Source organism: Hirundo rustica, chromosome 9 (assembly GCF_015227805.2).
Source record: "Hirundo rustica isolate bHirRus1 chromosome 9, bHirRus1.pri.v3, whole genome shotgun sequence".
NCBI classification, from domain to species: Eukaryota; Metazoa; Chordata; class Aves; order Passeriformes; family Hirundinidae; genus Hirundo; species Hirundo rustica.
This window is the reverse complement of record NC_053458.1, coordinates 14,836,467-14,861,242: the sequence shown is the minus strand read 5'-3', so window position 1 is coordinate 14,861,242 and position 24,776 is coordinate 14,836,467. Positions and strand designations below refer to the sequence as shown.

The 24,776-nt window shown below is 37.4% G+C and overlaps 1 protein-coding gene across 1 annotated transcript; it reads left to right on the top strand.

Moving 5' to 3' along the window:
• The first annotated feature begins 172 nt into the window (after nucleotides 1-172).
• On the top strand, nucleotides 173-23,968 carry SELENOF (selenoprotein F). The gene is made up of 5 exons (XM_040073173.2): nucleotides 173-304; nucleotides 3,134-3,301; nucleotides 13,623-13,686; nucleotides 21,293-21,342; nucleotides 22,978-23,968. Exons 1-5 carry the CDS (start codon nucleotides 233-235, stop codon nucleotides 23,107-23,109), a joined length of 486 nt encoding a protein of 161 aa, XP_039929107.1. The 5' UTR covers nucleotides 173-232; the 3' UTR covers nucleotides 23,110-23,968.
• The last annotated feature ends 808 nt before the right edge of the window (nucleotides 23,969-24,776 follow it).

The following is a 24,776-nucleotide window of genomic DNA, read 5'->3' as shown; positions in this document are numbered from 1 at the left end:
GGGCAACGGCAGTTACTCCAGCCCGGTTGCGAAGCACTGCTCTGAACAGACTAAAATATCTTTGCTCTATTCTAATTCCCGAAGACATTCTGGGTTAGCAGTTTCTGCGGGTGGTGCCGGGGGCTGCGAGCAAGTCAGTGTTCTCCCGCATCAGGCGCTGTGTCGGTCAGCCGCGCTGGGTGGGGTCCTTCCGCGGCCCCGGCGGCGCTGGCAGGGGCGCTCCGGCAGCAAGATGGCGGCGGCGGCGGGCGAGCTGGGGGCGCTGGGGCGGCGCTGGCTCTGCTGGCTCCTGGGGCTCCAGGCGGTGAGAGCCGGGTCGGCGCTCGGGGCTGAGCGGGCTGCAGTTCCTGAGGGAAAGAGCGGGTGTAAGGGCGGGGGAGGCGGTGTAAGACGTGTCCCGGTGCGGGAGGCGGGGACACCTCCTCCCGCTCCTGCGGCCGTAGCCGCCTCTTTTGCTTTCCACGTCTGAGACTGATCTCTGCTTCTGCCTTCTTCCCAAAACTGTATTGGTGCTGCCTTTGTTTTAATGTAGTAAATTACTTGGTGTGAAAACAAAGCAACAGTGTAACGTGTTTTTGGAGCCAAAGCCTTGAAGGAGAAAATGCTAATGAAATGAGGCGCATCACTTGCTAAGTGTCTGAAATTATCTTGTTTTGATATAAATTTACTTCCTGAAGTGTGAGGGTTTTTTTCCAGTCACAATCAAAGACATTTATTACGATTAGCATATTTATTGTTTCAGGAAAATATGATAATTAAGATACTAAACATTGAGGAAAAATATTAGGGAGACTCTTTTATTTAGTTTTTCCTTTACTTCTCTGTAGTTTTATTCTCAAGGTGTTTTGAGCTTGCTATGTAACCGAGACCGCTTGAGTGAGGAATTATCATGTAGTGAAGCATTTGTTGCCTTCATACACTGTTAATGTTTTGGCTGGTTCTTTCTCATACATGCGCAATGCCCCCCCCCCGCCCAAAAGAAAAAAAAAAATCCTCAGGAGAGTATTGGCCTTACATTTGCAGATTGTTTAGAGATCTGCCGGGCAAAGGTGTGAGGAGAGAGGCTGCTGGAAGCAAAGTGACAGTGCCAGTAGCCCTCTTACTGCTCCAAGGGGAACAGGTTCAAAAGTGACAGTAAAGCATCAAAGGGGTGGATGGCAAGCAGCAAGGCTCAAGAAAATTGTTTGAGTTACTACCATCATTAATTTAATAAGTGAGCAGTAATTAAAATGTAGCTTCCGCAGGCTTTGGACTGCTCCTCAGGGGCTTTTTATACTACTGTGTCACTGTTGTATTTCTTACTGCCAGTATCACTCAGAAACATTAAACACTTGAAAAAGATAAATACAAAATAGAAAAGAAAAATAGCTTTCTGCCTGGCAGAATAGTGATTTCTGAATAGCTTTTTTGTGTATTATATTTCTCTGTTCATGCTTTACCTCTTATTTTTTAGCAGATACAGAGAAATAGAATAATGAGGCACTTGAATTATTTTCTACTAATTCTCAATCCAGAATATTTTTTATCTGTCACATAAGTGACATGTCTTTCCTTCAGCTGTAGGTTGGCCACTTCAGCTGAGGAAACAGGTTTTGTCTCTACCTTACTTGGCTGTGCTGCACAGATTAATGGCATGTGGATGTAAGGAGAAGTCTGTTTTGCTGAATGAGAAACTTAGGGTTTTTTCTGTACTTTGCTGTTTGGCCCAACGTAATTCTTCTGAGTCTTGGCTGTTATCATCCAGTTGCTGGTGCTCTGTCACTCACCTCTGAACACAGTGATGCTGATTGTTTTGTTGGTGCTTTGGATGTAGTAGGTTTTGCCTGAGGTCTTTTACCCAGACTGAAAAGCATCTGGGAAAGTCACCTTCCCTCTCTCCATTCTTAATTCCCTCTCTCACTTTTTGCCCTCCAAAGCAAGCAGCTGGAAGGGAAGGTTTTAAGCCAAGGTGTGAGAAATCCATGTGTGGAAAAGTGTGAATGTGAATTTTCTACAAGAAAGACACTGAGGCACTGGGGTGAGCCCAGAGAAGGAGCTGGTGAAGGGTCTGGAGCACAGGTTCTGTGAGGAGCAGCTGGGGGAGCTCACCCAGGAGAAAAGGAGATTCAGGGGGGAGTTACCAGTCTCTACAACTGCCTGGAAGGAGAGTGTAGCCTGATGGCCTCTTCTCCAAGGTAGCAAGTGAGGGGATCAGAGAATTATGCCTCAGGTTGCACAAGGGGAGGTTTAGATTGGAAATTAGGAATAATTCACTGAAAAGGTGGTCAGGCACTGGAATGGGCTGCCCAGGTAAGTGGTGGAATCGCCATCCCTGGAAGTGTTCAAAAAGCACATGGATTTGGCACTTGGGACAGGGTTTTTGGCTGAACACTGTGGTGCTGGGTTAATGGTTGGACTCAATGATCTTAAAGGTCTTTTCCAACCATAGTGATTCTATGAGAACAAAACCCAAATATCATTTAAGTGTTGTCATTGGTTGCGTTGCTTTTACTGCCCATAAAAAGCAGAACTGGTGTTTTACACAGAAGCCATGTAATTGAATTGCCTGTTGTAAAGTACTGCTGATAAATCCAAATTGCAGGGTTTTATCTGCACTTCCACTTATAGTATATGCAATTTTCTTGTAACATTAATGCTAACATGAAATTTAAATCCTACCTGTATGTCTTGTTGAGCAGTTTGGTTAATTTCATCACTTCTGGTTGTGTTTTTCCTTAGCTGTTACATTCCCTGAGTGTTTTCAGTAATCCGAAACTTACTGAAATTCTTTTTGAAGAGGAGTCTTTGGAAAACTGTAACCATGTGCATTTCAGCTGATTCATTACCTTTGGGTTTTCTTCTTAATTTGAAGTTAGCAATAGGAAAGCAGTAGAAGTGTCAGAAGTGTATCTAAATTAATGTTGGCAGGTCTGATACTTGGAAATGTACATATTATGAGTGTGTGGAATTCCCTGGTAGTTTAAGAGCCGCCTTCTCAATAAGGTGGTGTTTTGGACCCTTGGGCTGACCATTTAGGCATTACTGTAAAACAGTCACAAGAGACTTACTTGCTCTTTCTAATCTTTAAAGCATTTAAAGTCATCTTTAAAAAGAAGAAATTCATCCTAAAGTGTAACATTGTATTGACTTTCAGATAAGTGTTTATGGAGCACAGTTGTCATCAGAAGCTTGCAGAGAGCTGGGCTTCTCCAGTAACTTGCTGTGCAGTTCCTGCAACCTTCTTGGGCAGTTCAATCTGAATCAGTTGGATCCGTTCTGCAGGGAGTGCTGCCAAGAAGAAGCTCAGCTAGAAACTAGAAAGGTGAGTTTTGAACCAAATTCCTTGTGAAATAATTTAATGTGTCATGTTTGTGAAACTTTTCATTAAATAAAATATATGAGAATCTGGATTATCATTTCAAGAGGAAAATGCAGCATTCATTCATAGCCCCCTTCATATATCTACAGAGTCTAGATTTGCAGACTTGCCATACTGCTGTAAAATAATGCCCCCATACCAACAGGGGAATCTTTAGTTCTTTGGCAGCCCTTCTCTGGTATGATGTGACCATGTTTGGGAACTGTATCCAGCTTCTATTAAAAGGAAGATACATGGGACTGGAAGAGGGCAGAAGAAGAGGATGAGGACAGAGGATAAGGAGAGTGGAGACCTCCTGCTTGGTCATTGACCCGTGGTGTAATGGCCAGGATAGCTTAGCTCAGACCAGGCAACAAAAGGCTGGTGCAGCCTCCAGGTCAGTTCCTGGAGTGGCACAAACCTGATAGAAGCAGGACTGCTCAACTCCATCCTGCAGCATTGAGAACAGCTGGATATTTTGGGAACGATCTCTCTCAGAGCTCATGCTGTGCTTCAAGCAATTTAAGGCAAAACCTTTCCTTTATCTGTTGTAAATAAATATTTGTGTTCCTTAAGGTATGTTATCAGTGAAGAATTTTTGGAGTTCTTGAAAAGAATACATGTTTCCTAATATGTGGAAATTTAAGAGTGTTCTAGAATACAGTGAAGACGAACCAATCATCAAGAAAGTAGAGGTTTCAAGGATGAGACGTGCTGAGATGATTTTTAGTGGCTGGGAGATAGTGGAATAACTTACATAATGAAACTAATGAGGAAATCTAGCAGGTTTTTCCTGTCACTTAAATTCAGCCTAATATTTAAAAAAGAAAGTCTGCCTTTCATTTTTACTAAAGCCACTGATTACAGTGTTAGGTACAATATATAAAGTATCAAGAAGCATATGTTTGAGATTGGCAGAGAATTAATAATTAGTAGTTTCCTAATATTGACAGACTAAGTTGTAAATTTTTTGCATTAACAAAGTAATATTCCAATACAATCCCTAGGGGACTTGATATGTAAGGCTTTTTCTTTGCTAGATATATGAACCTTATAAAGGAAAGTGTGTCCCGGGGAAGGCTCCAGTTCTTTTACATGTGTATATACATATATATGTAAATATGTACGTATCTGTACATATGCATACACAAAACCTGAAGTTTCAGAAGAAAGTCTAAGGAAATGTACTACCAGGGAGTGGCAGAATAGAAAGGGTCTCCAGCATGCTCAGTAAGTTGTGCTGGCAGCAGCAGCAAGGCTTCCTGTCCTCCTGCAAGGAGAGGATGCTTTAATTTGTTCAGGTAATATTCATAGACTTTTGCCTCTGTGCATGAGGCAAATATAACATGTAAATGTGAACAATGTAAATTTTGATTATTACTTTATATTTTCTTATTTCTGTGACATTTCTGAAGAAATGTAATACAAATGTTATTTGAGATTTGGAGCTAATATGGTAAGCATCAGCTTGAATTATAGGAATGATTATGACAGTATTTTCATCCGTTTTCATACCTGCTTTGAATACAGGTTTTCCACATTGTGCACATGAATAGAAATATTGGATTGTTCTAACGTTATGATTATATGGTTTATGATAGCACCATTTCTAATTTTCTTATGAATGCAGTTTCAGAAAGTGGAAATTTTTCATACTGTTACTACTGCTTAGAAATGTGTATTTCAGATTTTGTGACTGTTTGGAGGTTTCACTTTCTTTTTAAACTCATATTCAGTAACTTCTCTTGAAGACTAGCCAGTGGAAAATTAGTGTTTGGAGACTGTTAATGTTAGCTTAACAGATTGTATTCAGACTTGTCACATGTTGACTTGACTTGTGTTTTAACATAGTGCTGGTTGTAACGTGTCTGTTATTGAGCTTGAGATTTTACTATTACATAAAAATTAACAATATAATTTTTAGCAGCTTCTTATTAAACAAGAATTTTCATGCTAGGTATGAAGACTATGAAAACTGAATGCTGCCTTTTGCTAGTTTTTCCTTTTCCCTGTTTTTTTTTTTTCCCTGTTACCACAGAAATCTTTCAAATGAAAATTTGATAGTAAAGAATGAATGAATGTTGAAAGCTCTTAAAGGCTTTTTTTTCCTACCTTCTTGCTTGTAGAATTTTTCATCTTACCCTGAAAACCTGCATCTCAATGTAAGAGGTTTGACTTTCTGATTAGCAGCCTGGCATGTTGCTGAGCTCCAGAGCAGTGGTGCTTTGGGTTCTGCTAAAGCTGTGACTCTATGCTTGAGCATCCTCCAAACACAGAATCATTCTTCTCTGAACCACAATCCCAGTACGTGACGTAGCTCACTCGTTACCGGAGCTGGTGTTGCTTCCTGTGAGCTGGCAAAGCACCTTGGTTGTGTGTGCTACAAACAGGCTTGCAAAGTATTGGAGTTCCAGGACATGCTTCAGGATTTTAATTTTATTCTCTTTGCAATTATGTGGCAAATGCTAGAAATAGGGAAAGCAAGAGATAGATTATTGCATGACTTCTGCCTGAGTTCTAAATGAGAATTTAAAATTAAAGGTAATAGCACATCTCTCTGAGAATTTTTACATAATTGCTGCTTTCCACAAATAGTCTATGAAATATCCTCAGGCGTAAAAATATTTCATGCTGCACAGTGTCTGTGCAACCTAAAATGAGATGTTTACAGATATGAACTGTTTCATAGCCTTGAATGAAGTGCATTTATTAATCCTGCTCTTGTTATTGGTCCAATAGTTTGTGAATTGACATTGTGGAAAATTGCTGTGAGATATTCTTGTTACACAAAATTTGTCTTGCTCTGAACTTCTGCTGACACCTGTCCAGTGAAATATTTTAATTACTTCATAATTGGACTGTGGGTAAAATGAAAAAAATGTTTTGGTTATTTTCTCCTCCTCTAGAGATTTTGTATGCAGTCTCACACTAATTCAGAAGCCAGCCTAAACAGTATTGCTTTAGACAGCTGCAAGTTTTAAGTCTCAGTCTGTCAGATGCAGAATACTGCTGGTGTGTAAAACATAGAAGGATGAAATGGAGGTGAAGCTAACTGTGCATGAAATTGTAGTAGCAGGAGAGATTGTCCATATTTTGCGGTAGCTGAAAATAGCTACACTCCATCTGCAGCTTCACTTAGGCTGTGTGATAATTTCAGACATAGCTATAAGCATATTTCATTAATTGTATATTATAATCTTAGATTTATCTCAACAATATATGCGTGTCAAAATCCAAATTGATTTTAAAAATCAACTCCGTGATAAAATTTGCAACACATTAAATTTCACAGTTGCACTGTGCAGGATTGCTACAACCCATAAAAGTTATCAATATATCTAAATGGATCTTTGAAAAATATATTTTGCTCACTAATATGTGTTGAACTTAAGCATTTTAAATTTCTGCTGTCATGTATTTGTCGTATTGTAATGGTAAAGTGTTTGGTGATGTAGAAAACATGACAGCAGATGTAATGACTTCTTCTATTAAAAAAAACAACAAAACAAATTGAAAGCTTTCTTAAAACTACACCCTTTTACATGTAGATTTTTTAAATGTGCTCTTACGAATTACAAGGACAAATAACATGACATTCTTAATTGGACTTGACTTTTTAAAACTCAAAAAATAGTTTATAAAACTCACAATAATTGCTGGAAGTAGAATAACTTGAAGTGCTTTTAATGCTTCAGGCTACTCCTGTGTGACCCAGTTTACATTCCTTTTTCAGGTTTGTTTTTTTTTTCTTTTCTTTTCATTACACTAATTAAAGTGCTACACTCAAATTGCTGTTGACTGCTTTCTTGTCCTGCCAGAGGCTTTTAAACATGAATAGTTCCACTCTCATTGGAACTTCTGGTTTTCAACTCAATGGTTAAAAACAGAGAACTACTTACAATACATTGACATGTCAGAGATGTAGAGTAAGTCATACCAATGCTTACCGAAATTAATTAGAATTTTAGTTTACTTCTTCCTGTTTCTCAAAACCCACATCTTTTTCTGTCTTTTGATGTGTCCTGTGAAGTCTCTTGGATACTTTGTAAAAAATCAAATTGTGTTTTTACCTGTGTTCCTTATTACTAACACAAAAATGGTTCAAAGTCATCAGTTTTCTAGCAAGTGACACTTCATAGATAGTGTGATCCAATGACAGCATATTTTATTTAACATTCAAGCAAGTAATCAAAACTTTGTGATTAAGACTAACATGTCATATGATCTCTTTTCAAAGTTTGCTTATTACTAAGTGTCCCATACAGTCAATACAGGAATGATTTTATGGGCTACATTGATAGGGAAGTTAGGGGAACTGAGGTGATACTGTTCTCTCTAATTGAGAAAGTCTCCTATCAGTACTGTTGCTTCAAATTATTATTCACAACCATTCCTTTTACTAAAAGTGTGCTGCAATGGATGTCCTTCTCAAGAACTTTACCGTGTACGCTCTTCCCCTTCCCTCTGTACATGGTGTTATTGGCAATGAAAATTAATGTTGACAAGAAGTAATCCTAGATAAGGAAGGTGCAGCTAACTAGTCAATGCCTAAGACAGAAATTTACTGCCTTTTGTTTGGCTCACATTCACCAAGTGTTCATCTCTGTCAGATAAACTAAGATAAAATACATTATCTGTCTGTAAAAGGGTAAGCCTTACCCATGGAAGAGCTCTATCTGATCTTATCAGTGAAAAAAAGAAGTTAGGAAAGCTATAAATGTGAATTTGCTAAATGTAAGTTTCAGTTGTTGATGTGCATCTCTGCTGGTCAATGGAATAGCTTTAGCTAATTAAGGCCAATCATCTAGATGAAGTACTGGCATTTGACTCTACATTTTTTGAAGAAAATTCAAGAAGTAAAAGTCTCAAGATTTATGAAATGTGCAAGGTCAAATAAATATCTCATGAGATCTGTTCTCACTCCTTTCTTTGCAACTCTAAGATGCTTTATTTTTTAACAAAAGCATAGACTGGAGCATGAAAGAGATGTTCAGGGATTCTACTTTAGAGGTAAGTAGGTGCTTAGATAGAATTAGATGGTATAGTCTAGAACTGGAACTTGACCTGTTAACGTCCTGTCTGTACTCTTTCGCTTGCATAATTCTGACTAGGTCCAAGTGCGAGCCTGTACACAGAAGCCCTTTTCCTGTCTGCCTCCTCTATTCCATTCTGCTCTCCACCCCCACTCCAGCTGGGTATTCACACCACCTAATCCCAGCGACAGCTCCAGAGGTCTAAAGTTGGCGGTTGCTCAGCTTCTCCATTTTCTCTCTCACCCTTGTGCCAGATCTCTTGCTCACGTGAACTTACACCAAACATTGCTAAGACCAAAGTTAATAAAAATAGGCTGCCAGGAGCAGAAGCTGGTTTGGAATTTTTTAGTGATTATTGGATTTAAACATAAATGCTTATAGAATCCTGCAAGGAGGGTATCATTTAACACCAAAAGTAGTGATAGGTGACACATTTCCCATATGCTGAAGAATGTAATAATTATGCACAACTGTATTTTGTATGTACAGAATAAAAAGTCTCCTTTGAGTCTCCTACTCAAAGCAGACCTAAAAGTTCTGAGGATCTCCAAGAATGCAGATTATACAGTCTTCCTTAGTAAATGATTTCAGGGCTTAAACACTGCCATTGTGACTTTTTTTCACCCTTATACTCAGCTGGAATTTCCTTCCCCACAAATAAATGAGAACTTAGATTCTGCTCAGCTTTGTTCAGAGCAATTGGCCTGTAATACATATCACTAATCACAGGAGTAGTGCTGATTCACATAATTGGTTTTTGACTGTTAGACTGTTTCCACACTTTACTTAGAGTTAGGCATCTCCCTTCACAGGATAATGAGCTGTCAGTGGTAGAAGTTGCTTTGTTGCTAAATTTACTGATGACATCAGTTCAGAATGATGTGTGTGTAGCAATGATTTTCTTGGCTTTCTGAATTATAGAGCAGTAATTCATAATGTTCCTGGCAGTGAGGCTTTCTGACTGCTCCCTGTTAACCCACAGATTCTTACTCATGTTCTGCCTGCAGGAAAAGGAAAGACAAGAGTGATTTTGAAAACCTTGAGCTGTCCATATAAATGCATTCTTTCCCATAGAAAATATTTTATGGTTTGTATCTCACTGTATATTATTCTAAAGTTTTCTAGTTTAGAAAACTAGCTTTCAAGAAAAAGTCACAGATGAACTGCTAGTTGAAGAGCTTAGAAAAAATGCAAAAGAAACTTTTAACAAAATCTCTTTTTGTTGTAAATTTCTCAGAAGAACAAATATTAATTAACCTGGTTTGCTTTCTGGGTGTGTGGATGGAACACAGTAAAAATTAAGTTGCATGCTTTCATGAAAGAGATCATTTACCCTATTTTTCAACAGTAGCATTTTGCATATACCAAGGAACTTTGGCCATTAAGAATAATAACATCCATATTTTTCCTAAAAATTTTTTAAGTCGATAGAAGATGAGGAGCTGTCTTCTGCAGACCTACTCATGTCATAATATGAAACTAAAATTACAGTGAGTTTCATAAAAACACTGTTTACATTGGAAAGAGAGTTGTTACTAAATATTTAGCGGAAGATTATCTTGTACCTGAGGCAAGTGAAAATTCTAGAGGTTTAGTGGTAGTCATAAGTTTGCTTTTCTGCTTGTTCTCAGAACTTAAGGAAATTTTTGAAACTGTTTGATATTAGGAGAGGACAGCACACACGCATTGGAGAGAATCCAGGTACCATAAAGCAGCTTATGCTCCTTTTGTGGCTCTGCCTTAAGAGCCTGTTTCATTTCATGTTTTAAGACACGCTGGTGCTATCAGCTGATTACAGACAGCTGTACAAATCCAGCCTGAAGGACACTTTGTAACCTGTGCCAGGATGGGTCACTCTGAGTCAGTAGTTAGAGGAAAGCAGCATGCAAAGTGTAACTGTTATAGAAGTAAAATTAGGTGTAAGTTGTATTTCATTAAACTATTCTGTCACCTTTGATCTAGCATACTTTTAATATGATCAAGGAGCAATCTCTGTTCAATACCACTTTTTACAATTCGTTTTGGTCTGAATTCCTGTTTGGTTGTAAACATTAATGGTTATGTAGCAGGAATGTCACTTTTCTTTTGGAGTCTTCACCATGAGTAACTGTGATAAGAATACCATATCAATGTATACATGAAGCACTCCTGGAACTGTGTCTTGCAGAAATTGCTTCAGTTTTCTTCCTAGTAGCAGGTGAAATGATTTCTTTCACATAAGTTAAAGTTCCTTATTTTTACAATGCATATTTTTAACTAGCATAGTTTTTATGCAAAAAAGGTGTTGTTCTGCTATAATTAGCACTCTCCTTCATAATTAAAGCAGACATGACCAGTAATGTGGTTTGTCTCTTTCACTTGTGAAGAGCCATCCTGATTGTATCAGTATAAACTGTTAGAAGAGTTCCAGATGGTTTCCAAAACCTTTTTAAGAAAACTGTGCTCAAGATGATGCTTTGGAAGAGAGAAGGGAAAAGTTCAGCTATTGTCACAGTAACCTTAGAAAACATGCTATTAGAATGTTGTAAGAAATGATAAGTTCTTTTTATAGATGCAGACACGAATCAGCGCTTGTTTTGGATGTTAACATGGACACCAGTAGTAATAGTTTAGAAAGTCTTTATTTCATTGCTTCTAGTACTAAACTCACTTTCATGAGCACTAAAACAAGTGAAGCATTACTTTAAAATGAACTGACCCATGAGTTAAGCGTTGTGTAATGAACTGACTCGAGATGTTTGTGTGCCTCCATGCTGGAGTGATGTATATCATTCTTATTAATACTTGAACACAGTGACTGCCTTCACAAGGAAATCTGGGGAACATCTGCTCTGGACACAATGAGATGGTAGATATTAACAACTAGGCTTTTGTGGTGGGCTAAGTGATGCAGTAAACCTGGGTTTTTTGCAAAAGACACCTTTGTTTAAGAGTTATTAATGCAGCCAGTTGATTCTTTTTTTCTGGTCTAGCCATCAAGAAAGCAGCTGTTTGTCCCAGCGTGAATCTAAACCTTTTTGTACCAGAACAGCTGGGTTTCAATTATGACAGAATTACAAGCTCAAAATTTAGACATTAATGATTGAGCTGTTTTCTTTGTTAAATTTCTATCAGATATTGGCCAGGAGTTACAAACTGGGAGTAGCGATTAGTCGCAAAATGTCTTACATATTTTAGATTCCTACAGTGATCTCGTTCCATAAAAATTCTTGTTTGGAAGGAAAAAGACTAAGAATAATTTGCAGCAATAAGAATTCAAAAATGCTCATTTTACTGTTGTCCTAAATTTGAGTGTGCTTAGTTCATGATAGACTTGCATAAGACAATTATTTAACTAGATCAAAGGCTACTTATTCCTTTGTCTACTTTATACTGACTTCTTGATAGAAAAATGCAGATAACTGTCAGTGTCAGAGAAATCAGTATAAATTTTCAATGGATTAGTGAGTGTGCAAAGGAATATCTAAATCTGGGATTGCTGATACAACTGTTGAATATATTTTTCCAAATGACAAAGAGACAAGGTAACTGAAGTTTATGAACCTCTGTGCCATGTTTCCTCCATCTTTATAATTACTTCATGTTTTAATTCCAGAGGAACTTTAATTATGCAAGCTAGTATCTGAGCTGTTTATCACTGCCTTTCTTAATTAAAACCTTGATTTGGGTGATGAAAAAGCTTTTAAAAAGTCTGGTATTTATGATCTCTTGAGTATTGTTTCATAGTATTTCTGGGGTTTAACAGTCAAATCTTAGGTTTTTATCTTAAATACAATGTTTAGTTGAAAATGTATCTGTAGTTAAGCAAATTTCTGAGATGCTGTTCTGAACAGATAATGCAGTGTAACATTCCCTTTTCAGTTTCCCATGGAAATAATGATTATTGATTAGTTCACGCCAAGAGAGAAGTTGTAATTTCCCTGCAAATGATTAGAGTATTTATGTTATAATTCATAGTATTTAAGCAAGTAATGAGTTGGCCCTGAAACAGAATTTGAATATTCAGAAATAAACATGCATTTTTTGCTCTCCATAATGCTTCCATACAATAGGTGTTGGAATGTTAATAAAATTGTCCTTGAGAGTTCTCTCGTATCATGTGTGATTTGCTTTGTCAGAGTGGTTCATGAGGGTTAGATTTAATTGCTTGTGTTCACAGTTCATATTTTAAGTGAAATGTGAATTTATGTAATTTCAGTCAGGTAAAACTTTTCTAGTCTTAGACTTGCACATTTGTTATGAAAACCCTGTCTAAAAGAACATGAAAGCAGAGGTTTTTAATTGTCTAAGAAAGGTAATAAATTAAATTTAAAAATTTTAAATCAAGCTCATTCTGTCTGCTTATCTATAAACAGTGGGCTTTAAGGCTTAGAAGGATGTGATTTTGTATACAATATTAAATATATAGTATACATACCATGTGTAATATTAAAATGCCTAACTTTGGAATATGAAGTTCTGTTTTAGTAGCTGGAAAATCTGTTGTTAATTTATTTAAGATTCAGCAAATTATAGAAACATTTGCATGTTCTAAAAAGAATCGCAAAACAGTCTAAAAATACAGCAGTATGCAAGATAATTAGGTGGATGGGTTTTATATTTAGGTATTATATAAAACTGAAATTAACTTGTATTTTAAGAAGACTCAATCTGAGTATTTTGCAAAGCTGACAGAAGGATTGGCAAGTATCAAAGTTAACCCAGCCTGTACATATTACTTCACCAAAGGCCTGTTAATGTCATCTGTCCTTTTTCTGTAAACACAATGAACTAAAATCAACCAGTAGCCCAAACGGGAAATTTACAGTCACTGCCTTATCTTTATTATAAGTATTTCACTGTCCAAGTTAGGTTTAAAGTGGAAACTAAAATTCCATTTAACAAGATTTTGGTAGTATCTTCCGGAAGGAAGAAATAGTTTTCCTATTACTAACCCATAATTCTCATTGTAACCTGTCGAATTGCATTTTTTAATGAAACATTGCTTATATCAACAGTATATCTCAAATTACCTTTTTTAAAATTATTTTTTAATTTTTAATATAATGAATGAAAATTATCATGTATCTTGAGTGAATGGTCAGTTGTTGCGTAATCAGAGACAAGTCTGGAACTGTGATTCTGTCTAGGATCTTACTTGTAATTAGCATCAACAGAGCAGCAGAGAAAAATAGTTCAACAGATAACACACTATAAATAAACTAGTAATTTAGATTACTTTTGTCATTAATGGCTTCTGTTTATTATTACAGCTTTACGCAGGAGCTGTCCTAGAAGTATGTGGATGAAAATTGGGAAGGTTCCCTCAAGTCCAGGGTAAGTAAAGCCACTAGTATTCCTTCAAATATGAAATACTGCCGCAGCTGAATGACAAAAGGTACTTTTAAGTACATTACAAGTAGTCATAAATTCAGTGTATTATGTCAGTAAAGCTGCATTGACCTGAGACTCATGGAACTGGTCTCCAGGAATTGATAGATGAAATTACATTGTGCACTTACGGAACAATTTTATTTTCACAGATCCTGCTGTATAATTGTTTCATCAGTGGATAATGATAGTCAACTAACAGGAATGGAATACAGTAGTGTAAAAGGAAAATCAGTACCATCAGTGTCTGGTGGGAGGAAGCTGCAGGAAAAGAATCTGTGAGAAATTTCAAGCTGAACTTCTCTTATAAATTAGGGAAGAGCTTAGGTGATAGCAGTACTGTGGTTATTTTGGTTTTTTTCCTGTAATGAGGACCCTAATACCATACTCCCTAATACTGTACTTTGGACATAGCTGGACATAAGTACTAATCTAGCTTTAGAATTTAAAATTGCACAAAGAACATGTCTCCATCTACTGAGGGAGGTATTAATACCTCCCTGTTTGAAGGCTGGCTGACAAACTGGGGAAAAAGAAGGTTTTAAAACAGGTTACAATTTACAGAAATTGTACGGTGTTATATCCTTTCCTGCCACCTCTGCCCACACAGTTGAGTTGAATGACAAGGCCAGAGCAAAGCTCTTTTCTCTTTTCCTCTGCATAAAATGTCAAAATGAGAATTCTTTAAATTACTTACCCTACTTGAGGGATGTGAGGAGATTAACTTCATTAGCACAGGAGTCCATATTATCTCCATGACCGTTCAAATTTAGCAAATTTAAAACGTTCCCAACTGTTGTTGCCCATTCACTCAGCTGCTTTATGGTTCTGGATTTGTAACATTTAAGTGCTCATTTGAGGTTTGAAGGAATAGGTTAACCTGGTAGCCTGACTCCAGCCTGCATTGTGTCCTCAGTTATTTTCATGTGTAGGTCCTTGAAGGCAATGGCCCTCAATCCCTGCTGCGTGCACATTTTGAAACATGTTCCAAAGACTTGGAATGGTGCAAAAGGAAAACCTTGAAAATTGTGGCTTTTTTTTCCCCTTTCAATTCTTGGTTATCTAAACCTCCGCAAATATTTACATTCCATTAATCATATAGCTTACTTTTTAAAGTGGCTGGATACATTTCAATGCTCTTTAAGAAGGATCTCGGTTTTGACCGCCAGTTTTGATTTGGTACGTAAGAATTAAAAATGGAGTGACTGGTGCACTTAAATTTCTCTTTTGTGTTTTCATCACCAATTTCTGCAGCTACTCAATCTAAACTTACCTTAACCAAATTTACAGCTAGGGTATTAGAAGAGGTTTGAAGATGAGATATGTATTAGAAGGATACTTAGAAATTTTAAAAATCAGTAGAATATATTATTTCAGCTGGTATTTGTCTTCACACTAGTATTAATCTCAGAATACTCAGATTTTCTCCTTTATTTTAACTTCTAACAGAAAGAGTATTTAATATCTCCATCTTAAGACATTTACATTCAAGAAGTGTTTTTATTTCAGCTTTTCACTTGGACATTTGCTATGGAAGTTAGGTTTCCTGAAGGTCACGCTGCTGCTTTGGAAGCATTGTCTTTGTAGGCTTCATTGAACTGTGCAGCCTGTCAACGACAATGTCTCATCACAAATAACTGAATCCTTTTCCATAGCTTCTGTGAGGTTTTGTTAGAGTTTGTTCAGATGTGTTTGGTTTTTCTCCCCAGAATATACACAAAATGGCATTGTTAATTGCAGGACTGTGTATATATTAGAATTACATGGATTAGTGTATGTTACTCCCGTATGGTAATTGTGAATCCCTGACCTTTAAGTGCCTGTGTAAATTGTTTTGTCACTTGGCTTAGTCCCACAGACTTGATGTGTCTCAGGCTATGTCTGGATTATGTTTTATTTGGCTAAAGAATGAACAGTGTTGTTTTGTTGCTTTCTTGGTGTGGTTGGATTTTTAATTATAAGATTTGCATATTATAACAGTTAAGAATTAAAACCAGTTGAATTAATAAAGGGTTGTAAAAGTTACACAGTCGGAAAGAGCTGTGGGTTGCTCGGTTCTCCTCTATCAAAGTTTCTTTCAAAATTACTGGTTATATAATCTTTAGCTATAAACAGTTGTTCAGCACACCTGTGTGCCTGAAATGTGTGAATCATTACATATGGAATATATTTGTATATACTAGAAAAACAAAGGAGTGAGAAGTGATAACAAAAATCTAGTCTTCAGCAAGAGGATAGAAAAATCTGGTCTTCAGCAAGATTATCTCAGTCTTGAACTGGATGTTATTTTTTGTAGTCACACCAAACTACTAAATTTGGCTTTTGTGAATATGGCCAAGGATGTCTATTAGGTATTTCAGATACAGTTTCTTGTGGCAAGTCTGATAACACTTTTCTGTACATCTCTTTTAAATTCAGTACTGAAATATTCTTGCTCATAAATTTCCCTTAAAAATAAATTGCCCTATTACAAATGCTGTACTCTAAAATTAATTGCTATATTACATGTATTTTGAAATTGTTCTGTATAAAAATATTCTTAAATATTTGTCATTTAAAAGCACTCCGTCAAAGTAGAATATTAAAAACCTAAGCGACAAGATTCATAGATGAAGCAATATCTTAATATACCAGGTAACACAGTGACAGCTTTTGACTGACATCCATAAAACTAAGGCTCTGGAATAGGATAATGAATTAGCTGGATCAGTGATTAATCTAGCATATTTGTTTTAAGTTGACTTTTCCGTGGCAGCCGTGTTCTGTTCACCATGAGACAGAAGATCTCTGTTTAGACTCCTACATTCTTTACAGTTTGTTTAAAAAAACTGAATGGGTTTTTTCACTGTACATTCCTTTCATATTTCTCTCCATTCTTTTTTTTTTTTCCTTCAGTAAAATAGTTTTCACCTCTCCTTGTGAGTTAAGAAATGGATGCGTTCCTAGCAAATCTGTTCTAGAAACAAGGTCCTTAATCCTTGAACTCATGCAGTGTGCAGCTACAGTAAATCCTCTGACTTCAGAGTCACCCAAGTTCTCCAAGTGTTAAGGGGATTCTTTTAGCTACTAAATGTAATTTCTTATGGGATTGTATTGTATGAGGTAAGATCACTCATTTCCTGGTTATTTTAATCTGTGATTCATAAATACTGACAAAAGAAAGAAAATTATATGAACCTTAAATCTTGCACAGATAAAAGCATTACTAAAACTCTTGCTAAGAAATATGCATAGTATAGTGGGAGAGATAAATTGCTTTATCATAATCTTCTGCAAACAGATGATGCACAAATTAAAACAATACTTCCCTTCAGATTCAGAAATGTCTCCTACCCAAGTGCTTATACAAAGTACCCTGTCTTTGGGATCTTTTGAAGTTTCTTCTTCAGGCTTGATTGGAGCTCTGTCTTGGATTCATTTCTGAAAGCACGTGGTCCTTTTTATAAAGTCATGAACAGCTGCATTGTAACTTGATCAAGAGACTACAAATAGTAGTTATTGATGTGCCATATGAATTCTTAAATTTAAAATTTTATCTCAAACTGAGGTCCCCAAAAGGTACAGAGCTATAGTCATGAAAACGTAAGTGCGTGCTTGTTGTGTGTTAGGGTTCAGTCTTTTTGCTTGGCTTTCATGGTAACTTTTGAAGCAGACTCATACCATCTTCTAAACCATAAAGCATGTATTTATCCCCAGAACAGATGTCTGAGGGAAGACATTAATGCTTTTGTCTTGCCCAGTGATGTACATATTCACATTTCTAGCAAATATTGCCAATTGTCTTAGCATTGCTCAGCTATCGGTGGCATTATTACATGTTGGAATTTCCTGTCTTCATGAAATGTCCCTCTCTTGCTCTACCTTTTGGTTTTGTTTCTTTTCTTTTTCATGGATTTAACACTTGATAATTGGCAATGTCGCAGTAAAAGGTTTTTTAATTCAAGTTCATTTCAGGTACAAAATGGTCAAGTCCTTTGTGCCTTTTTAATGTAAAATTTTGCAGCATTATGCACAAACTTGTGTCTTCAGTAAAATTTCTTACTTTCCAACGGCTTGTGTCTAATAATTCATGGCCAAGCATGCAGACTACCCTTGAGCTTATCTGAAGTAATATTACATTTGTTTTCTGTTTATTCAAGTTAACTCAGAACAACTGTTTGCTCTGCTTGGGGAGATGTTTCAGGTCCGTTTTGGGTCTGGAAGTTCTCTTAAGCTGTGTCCTGCTGCACCTCAGAGAATAGTGCAGGTGTCTGTCTGTGTGCATGTACACAGACTTGCCCTTTTTGGCCACAGTGATTCTTAGATTCCTACAGTCTCCACTTTGGGTTCTGGGATTTAATTCCAACAAACTTCTTTTCACAGACTTTCTTCTTACAGCTCTATGTTTTGTATCAAAACAAATTGACATGAAAACAACAGCAGTGAGTTCTCCAGTCTGCTGTGTTCATAGGTAAAGGCTGGTTTTAGGTCTATAAAAGCACTGTTCAACGGGAGCCAGGCTTTAAAATGCTCATACACTTGATCCTTCTCTGACCTTGTAGTTGTAGTTGATTGTGGGGCAATCCTGTCTGCTCTGCAGGAACACTTCAGAAGTGCCTTCCAACAGAAGTGCTTTGGTACTGCTCATGGTTTATCGGAGCAGAAGGTGAAGTGATTTTGCAAAGCTGTCTGGAGAACAGCTCTGACTTCTGGTCCGGTGTTTAATTCACCAGTCATGGCACAGAGCTCAGAGTTCATCTTACAGAAGTCACAGTGGGAAATGCCTCTCCTGCTCACCCACGGATAGGTTAGAGAAAGACTTGTTTCTCTGTGGTGTGTAATTTCTAAAGCTGCTACAGAGAGAAGAAAATGGGGAGATAGCTTGGATAGGATTTAGTTTTAACACCAAACTACTAAATAATGGTGTATAGATGATGTGCAAGTACCATTTAGATGTAGAACCATAAGAAGCAATGTTGATGTCAGGCTATAGAGGGGAAACTGTTGCAGCAATGTGAAGGTGGAGCATATACACCACATCCCTTGAGAAGCAGGCAGTCATGTGTCCCTAAATGTAGCTGCATCTGACTTCCTAACCCCATCATTTCAAAGGCTGCTAATTCAACTCTAGGACTGATTTTGTGGAAAGAAAAAAAAAGTGTTTGATGGGATAATCTGTGTTTTTAATGCATGTCAGTATTTGAGTTTCTCATTTTAGCTTCCAAGATTCAGAATATACAAATTAAGTTATTTGTACATTGAGTGTTTTTCTTTGTTGCATTGCAAATTCAAGTGAGTGATGCAGAAAGTCACTATGATCAGCATTAGAAATAAACATGCCATAACAGAAACTAATTTTGTTCCAGCTGTCTAAAATTTCAGGAAAAATGTTCTGTAGTGCTTCAGCTTTCAGAAGATTTAGACATTTGACATTGATACAAGTGTGTAATAGCTACTTTTAATGTGGCAGAATGTAATGCTGCCTATAGGATACCTTCTTCTTCCGCCTAATGCTGTTTCTACTTTATGTGAGCTTGTTCAGTCCAACACTGCAGCCAGAGAACAGCCTCTCGTGTCCAAATAAGCTTTCATCTGTCACTCAAGTAACAAATCCTCACACCTGTTACAAGCTCAAGTGCTGTAACCTGAGGTCCCTCCCAAAGGCAATTTTTTATTACAGTCAAGTTCCAGAGTTCAGATTTGCTTCAGAAACTATCCATTTTACTGTGCTCTTTTACCATTTTGCAATTAGTTACCCACTGTACTGACTTCTTCTTACAACCTTCTTTTCATATAAAGCCCCAGAGACTGATTTCAGCTTTAGATTTAAGTTGAAGAAAAATGTGGAAAAAATCCTCCAGAAACACTTGAACATTCTGTGGACTGTTGGACAAAGAGTAAGAAATGTCTTTGCTGCTTTTTTGCACATTACTTTTGATGACAGCCATGACAACATGTCACAAGGGCACGGAAAACACTAAAGCTGAAAATACATCTTTGAGTTTAAAGCAGAAGCAAACTGCAGTATGTGAGCAAGTACTGCTTATTTTGTGCTATTTGAAATTGTTATACAGAGGTTACAATATGACATTAGTGGATAGTCCTGTAGAAAGAATAAAGACAAGTCTCATTTTCTTCAGGGGCCTCGTACATCTGGCAGCTTCATGGGCCCTTGGTATTCTTTTTTATCTTGTTTATATTGTGTAGCAGTTGGTGCAGCATTTTATCTGTACTGGGAGCTCGGTGGAAGAGCAAAGAAAATAAGTGCCACTCTGTATAACCATGCTGAGAAAGTGTTAAAGGTAACTGTCTGCAGTAATGTAAAGATAGGTATAAAGATACGAGAGGATATCTCTGCAATTACTGAGGAAAGCACTACACTTTGTCAAGCAGTATGAAACATTAGTCCTGAGGTTGCACTCAGCTCCATGCACCAGCTGGATGCACTGCAATTTGTGAGAGATTCATTGTTGTCTAACCTTGGAAAAGCAGCTTTAACATGCAGCTGGCACTCCTGTAGGAGTCAGTCTGTACTAACAGGGTTCATCCTTGGGGAGATGCTACTGATGTACTACAGGAACATCCTTAATCCACTTAATGTCAGTATAGATACTAAATTCAGCTTTTAGCACAACCTGACTGTGAAAAGGAGGAATGAGGACTGTTAATTTCTAAATAAATTTTAAGTATTTCTAGAACTCTGACATTCATTAGGGTGAAGTGCTTGGAAGTAGGGGATTATGCTCATACTTTGTCCTGAAATACTTCATATTGTCTTTTCAGAATTAAGGTTAATGCAAGGCCTGGGTTGTGCTGTAGGGATGCAGGGCCTTTGCTGCTGTAATACCTGCTGACACGTGCTGTGTGCCAGCGAGGAGCTGTGCGGCACAGCCCACCTCAGACCTGGCCTTCCCTCCATGCAGCTGCCTGACAGCCCCTAGGACTGCCTGCCTTCAGGAGTGGCAAGAGAAGAGGAAATACGAGCTTCTCTTCCTGTTTGCTAGCTTTTTTTCTTGCTGGTTTTCAGCACGGAATCTGAGACATCTCTGCAAGACAAGACTGCCCATCTTGTTGACCAGAATGACGCCTCTCCCCACAGCCTGCGGTGTGCCCTGTCCCGAGAGCTGCAGCGTGTGTGGAGTGCGCTGAGGAGATGGGTGGCACATTCAGCCTCCCGCACAAAGCTGATCCTCAGCCAGATTTGGATCGCTCCAACGCTTTTCCTCACATTTGCGTAGCAGCAGCATATGGGCCAGTCTGCTGAAGGCTGTCAGCTGTGAGTGCAGATAAACTGCCTTCCACAGTTGCACTAGTGTGCAAGGAAAATCGAAGCAGATAGAATTCTTGTTTGGTTACTAGCAAAAATAGGTGTTCCTTTGGCATAATAAGTTTACTATTATTAATGTTGTGAAAGATCTTAACATTAAAGATCTTAACTAAGATACTAAGATCTTAACATTAAAATATCTTATAAAGCATAATTAAAATTAAATAATTTGGGGAATACTAATTTGTCATAAATCTACTTCATGCAAGTAAGTAACAGCTTTTCTTTCTTTTCTCCAAACTGTAGCTTTCGTCAGGAGTGATAAGCCAAAACTCTTCAGGGGACTGCAAATCAAGGTAAGTAGTTGCCTAACTCTTTCGCTTGTGATGTTAAGAACTAGGTTTGGTGGAGACTGTCCTGTGGATTGTTCCCTGTTTGCTGACCAAGTAATCCTTTAGTAGAGGACGTATATTTGCATTGCCAGTGTGAATCATTACAAGTTCCTGCTAGTAATACTGATTTGTTTACTGCTCAGTAACTGTTTGGTTCTAATTCTTTGGTTTTGGTTTATTATATTGTTGTTCGGTTGGTTTTCATCAAAAAAAAATTACTACTATAGCAGATGGGAAAAGAATCTGAGGAATGTTTATATTCTGTTCTTACTTTATAGGTATCTTGGATATACTCAAGCTATTCTGTCATAGCTTCTTTTTCTCCTGTTTTGTTCTCTCCTAGTTTTCTTATGGAGCTGCCATTTCCATACATTCAGTGTTTCTTGGCTTTTTCTTCACCCTCTCAGAATTTCCTTGCTATGGTCTGTTGTGCTGTTTTTTCTCTATGTACTTCAGACATCCAGCATTATAGAAATGCATATACTGAATGATGTTTCTTACGACTTACATATATGCAAAGTTACATAGGCTGTACTGCCTTAAACTCCAACAATTCTTTGGTTTCAAGATCTAATCTAAGACTTCACCTTCCTCTTAAAATCCTCTGTGAACTTCAAGTGTACTTCAAAGATACACATCTCAATTCTCACATCTTGTGCTCCCATCTCTACTGCCCAAATGGCACCATCTGGAATCACTTTATAGCTGTGCATGGCTGCAGTAAGCGATTTGTCTTCTCAGCAGCAGATTCTGTGTAAAACAGATTTCCTCTGTCTGTCTCACTCATTCATGTCTCTGTGTCCTCCAGTTTCTTTCAAAAGCTTTTTCTCCTTCTGTACGTCTGACTGTTTGGGGTTTTTTTAACTTTGTAGATTTATTGAACGTTAAAGCAGTCTAGACTGTGATTGGTATAAAGTACTACCAGAAAATAAAATGTGCAAATGAATCTGTTTATTTCACAAGACTTTTGGAAAACTCAACTGAGGTGCCACTAGCTTAATTAAGTAAAACTAACTAGATTAGCTCAGCTGAGCAAAGTGGAATACTCCTGGGGAAATCTTTCCATAAACTTAAATGGTCAGAGCCTTCTGATAATTTGCCTTCCTTATTTTGGGACTTAGTGAGTTTGAGAAGTGCTGAAGAATTATGTTACCAGTGAAGCATAGTAGGCACAGATACAACACAGTAAGGAAGAATGTGATTACATTAGAAATTGATACAGAACTTTGACCTGTTAAAGTGACCCAGAATTTCTAAAATGGTAAAAAGGCTGTTGATCCTATAAGAAAAATAATTCATCATCAAAAATCTAGTTCTGGTAACTTAAAACAGTTGGAGTAAATACCCTTCTTCAAAGCCAGGCCAATGGCATTGCCCCTCTGCACATGCATTAACTGCTGTGGTGCACCAAGGAGAACAAGGAGATGTTTCTGACACCCACCCCCCTTTGTTTGACTTGTTGCTCCACTTTCCTCTCTCAGACATTAAACGCAAGTCAGAATTCTGAACTGATTTAGATCACTTGAGAGCAGGGGCAGTGTTAGTATGGAGAATGCATTTCCCAACCAAGGTAACTGACTTGCCTTCTTTCCCCCGCAGTATGTGCGCGGTTCTGACCCTGTACTAAAGCTGCTGGACGACAGTGGGAACATTGCAGAAGAGCTGAGCATCCTCAAGTGGAACACAGATAGTGTGGAGGAATTTCTAAGTGAAAAATTAGAACGTCTGTAAATCATTGCTTTCTGTCCTCTTTCCTTTTCATATTTTATCATGGTAATCTTCTCAGACAAAGTGCACTATAACTGAAGAAACATTCCAGGATCTGTATTAGTTTTAAAATATCTGTTGTGGTGTACTAAACATCTTGTAATTAGAAGGGAAGCTTCAGCACACATATCTGACAAGTTGGCAAACAATAGCTTAACATTATTATTTCAGCTCTAAATGCATTTATCACTAAGAATGCTTTGTTTCAAAGTTAATTTTGCAAATCTCAGTTTGTTATAATCCGGTCTTTTTTTACAAATGCTCTTAAAACTGAAGAGCTTCAAATAATAGAAATGATTACCATGCTTTTTGTCTGCTGCTCCTTCTTAAGGAAGTTAGAACCAAATGCAATCTATCTCCCAAAGAAAGTTGGCTACTAATGCCCTCTTTTATTTGTATTTGAACTGTCCTTTTAAGTAGGCCTTGTTTACAGTGAGTACCTAATTCACAGGTTTGAAAGCTGATGGAGGAACTCATGCTCTGATACTGTGAAACATTTAGTAAGTACACTTTAGTGAAGACTACATAGAAAACCTCTGAGGTGTATGAAGTCAGATGTCAGGTGTGCTTTACATCAAGTGTTTTGCTTCAGAAAACATGAGCTATAACTCTTGAAAAAGCTTTCCTTCCAACTTTCAGAAGGTTTTTGGAAGTTTGTTTAGGAAAATAATTTAGAAACCGTTCTTTTAAAATGTATATTTTTCTTTCAGTTGAAATTTATGTGAACAGGGAATGTAGACCGTATGTGTGGTAATGAGTCAAATCCATTAAGACTTGTTGGTTTTTTTTTTCACTTAGAGTCAATAAATACGATTATCAAGAACAATGTGGGTTGTTTTGGGGTTTTTTTGAAGTCTAATTAGCAAATAGGTGTTCCTGTAATTACTTCATGCTCACTACATTTGGGTTGTACGGGTGTTATGCTATGACCTGAAATGGTACACAGTTTTTGTCTTCATATATAATTTTATATCTCAAAAAAAATCTCAAATTTACAGACTTTATTCCCAGCTTTTGAGAAGAAATCATCAGCTTCATAGCAGAACAATAAACCTGAGACTGAAACCATAGTGAACTATCAGAAGTAATGTACTAAGGTGATTCTTCAGGGGCCTTTAGAATTTTTATTCTCCAAATATTCTTATAAACTCATAGAGGATGTGTGTGCAGCTGACTCCTATTCTTGTGAATATGCTCCTGGTCTTTCAGATGACTCAGTGTGAGACAGCCACAGTAGTGGTCACCACTGTCTTGGAGAAACATAAAAAGCACAAATCTCTGTGGCTTGTGCTGACTTACCAGAGTCAAACGTGGATTTGTTCTTGGGACAAATGATGTGTTAGTCAGCAGATGAGCTACAACCAGAACATGTGGCATGACAACCCTGCATTCTGCTAGTAAAAATATGCTGCCATCCACTGGTCTTTTAATATGCTGACTATATCCAATACTTGCCATTCCTGTGTTTGCCATCAAGGGATTTCAGTTTCTGTATTGATGACTTACCACATTGTTTTAGCAGAATATTTTAACCTTGTTCTTCTCTCCAGCTTTGCCATCTCTTTACCATTCATCACTGAGATTTTTTGCTTCATTTGATATCTGTCAAATTCTTCTCATTGCTTTCCTCA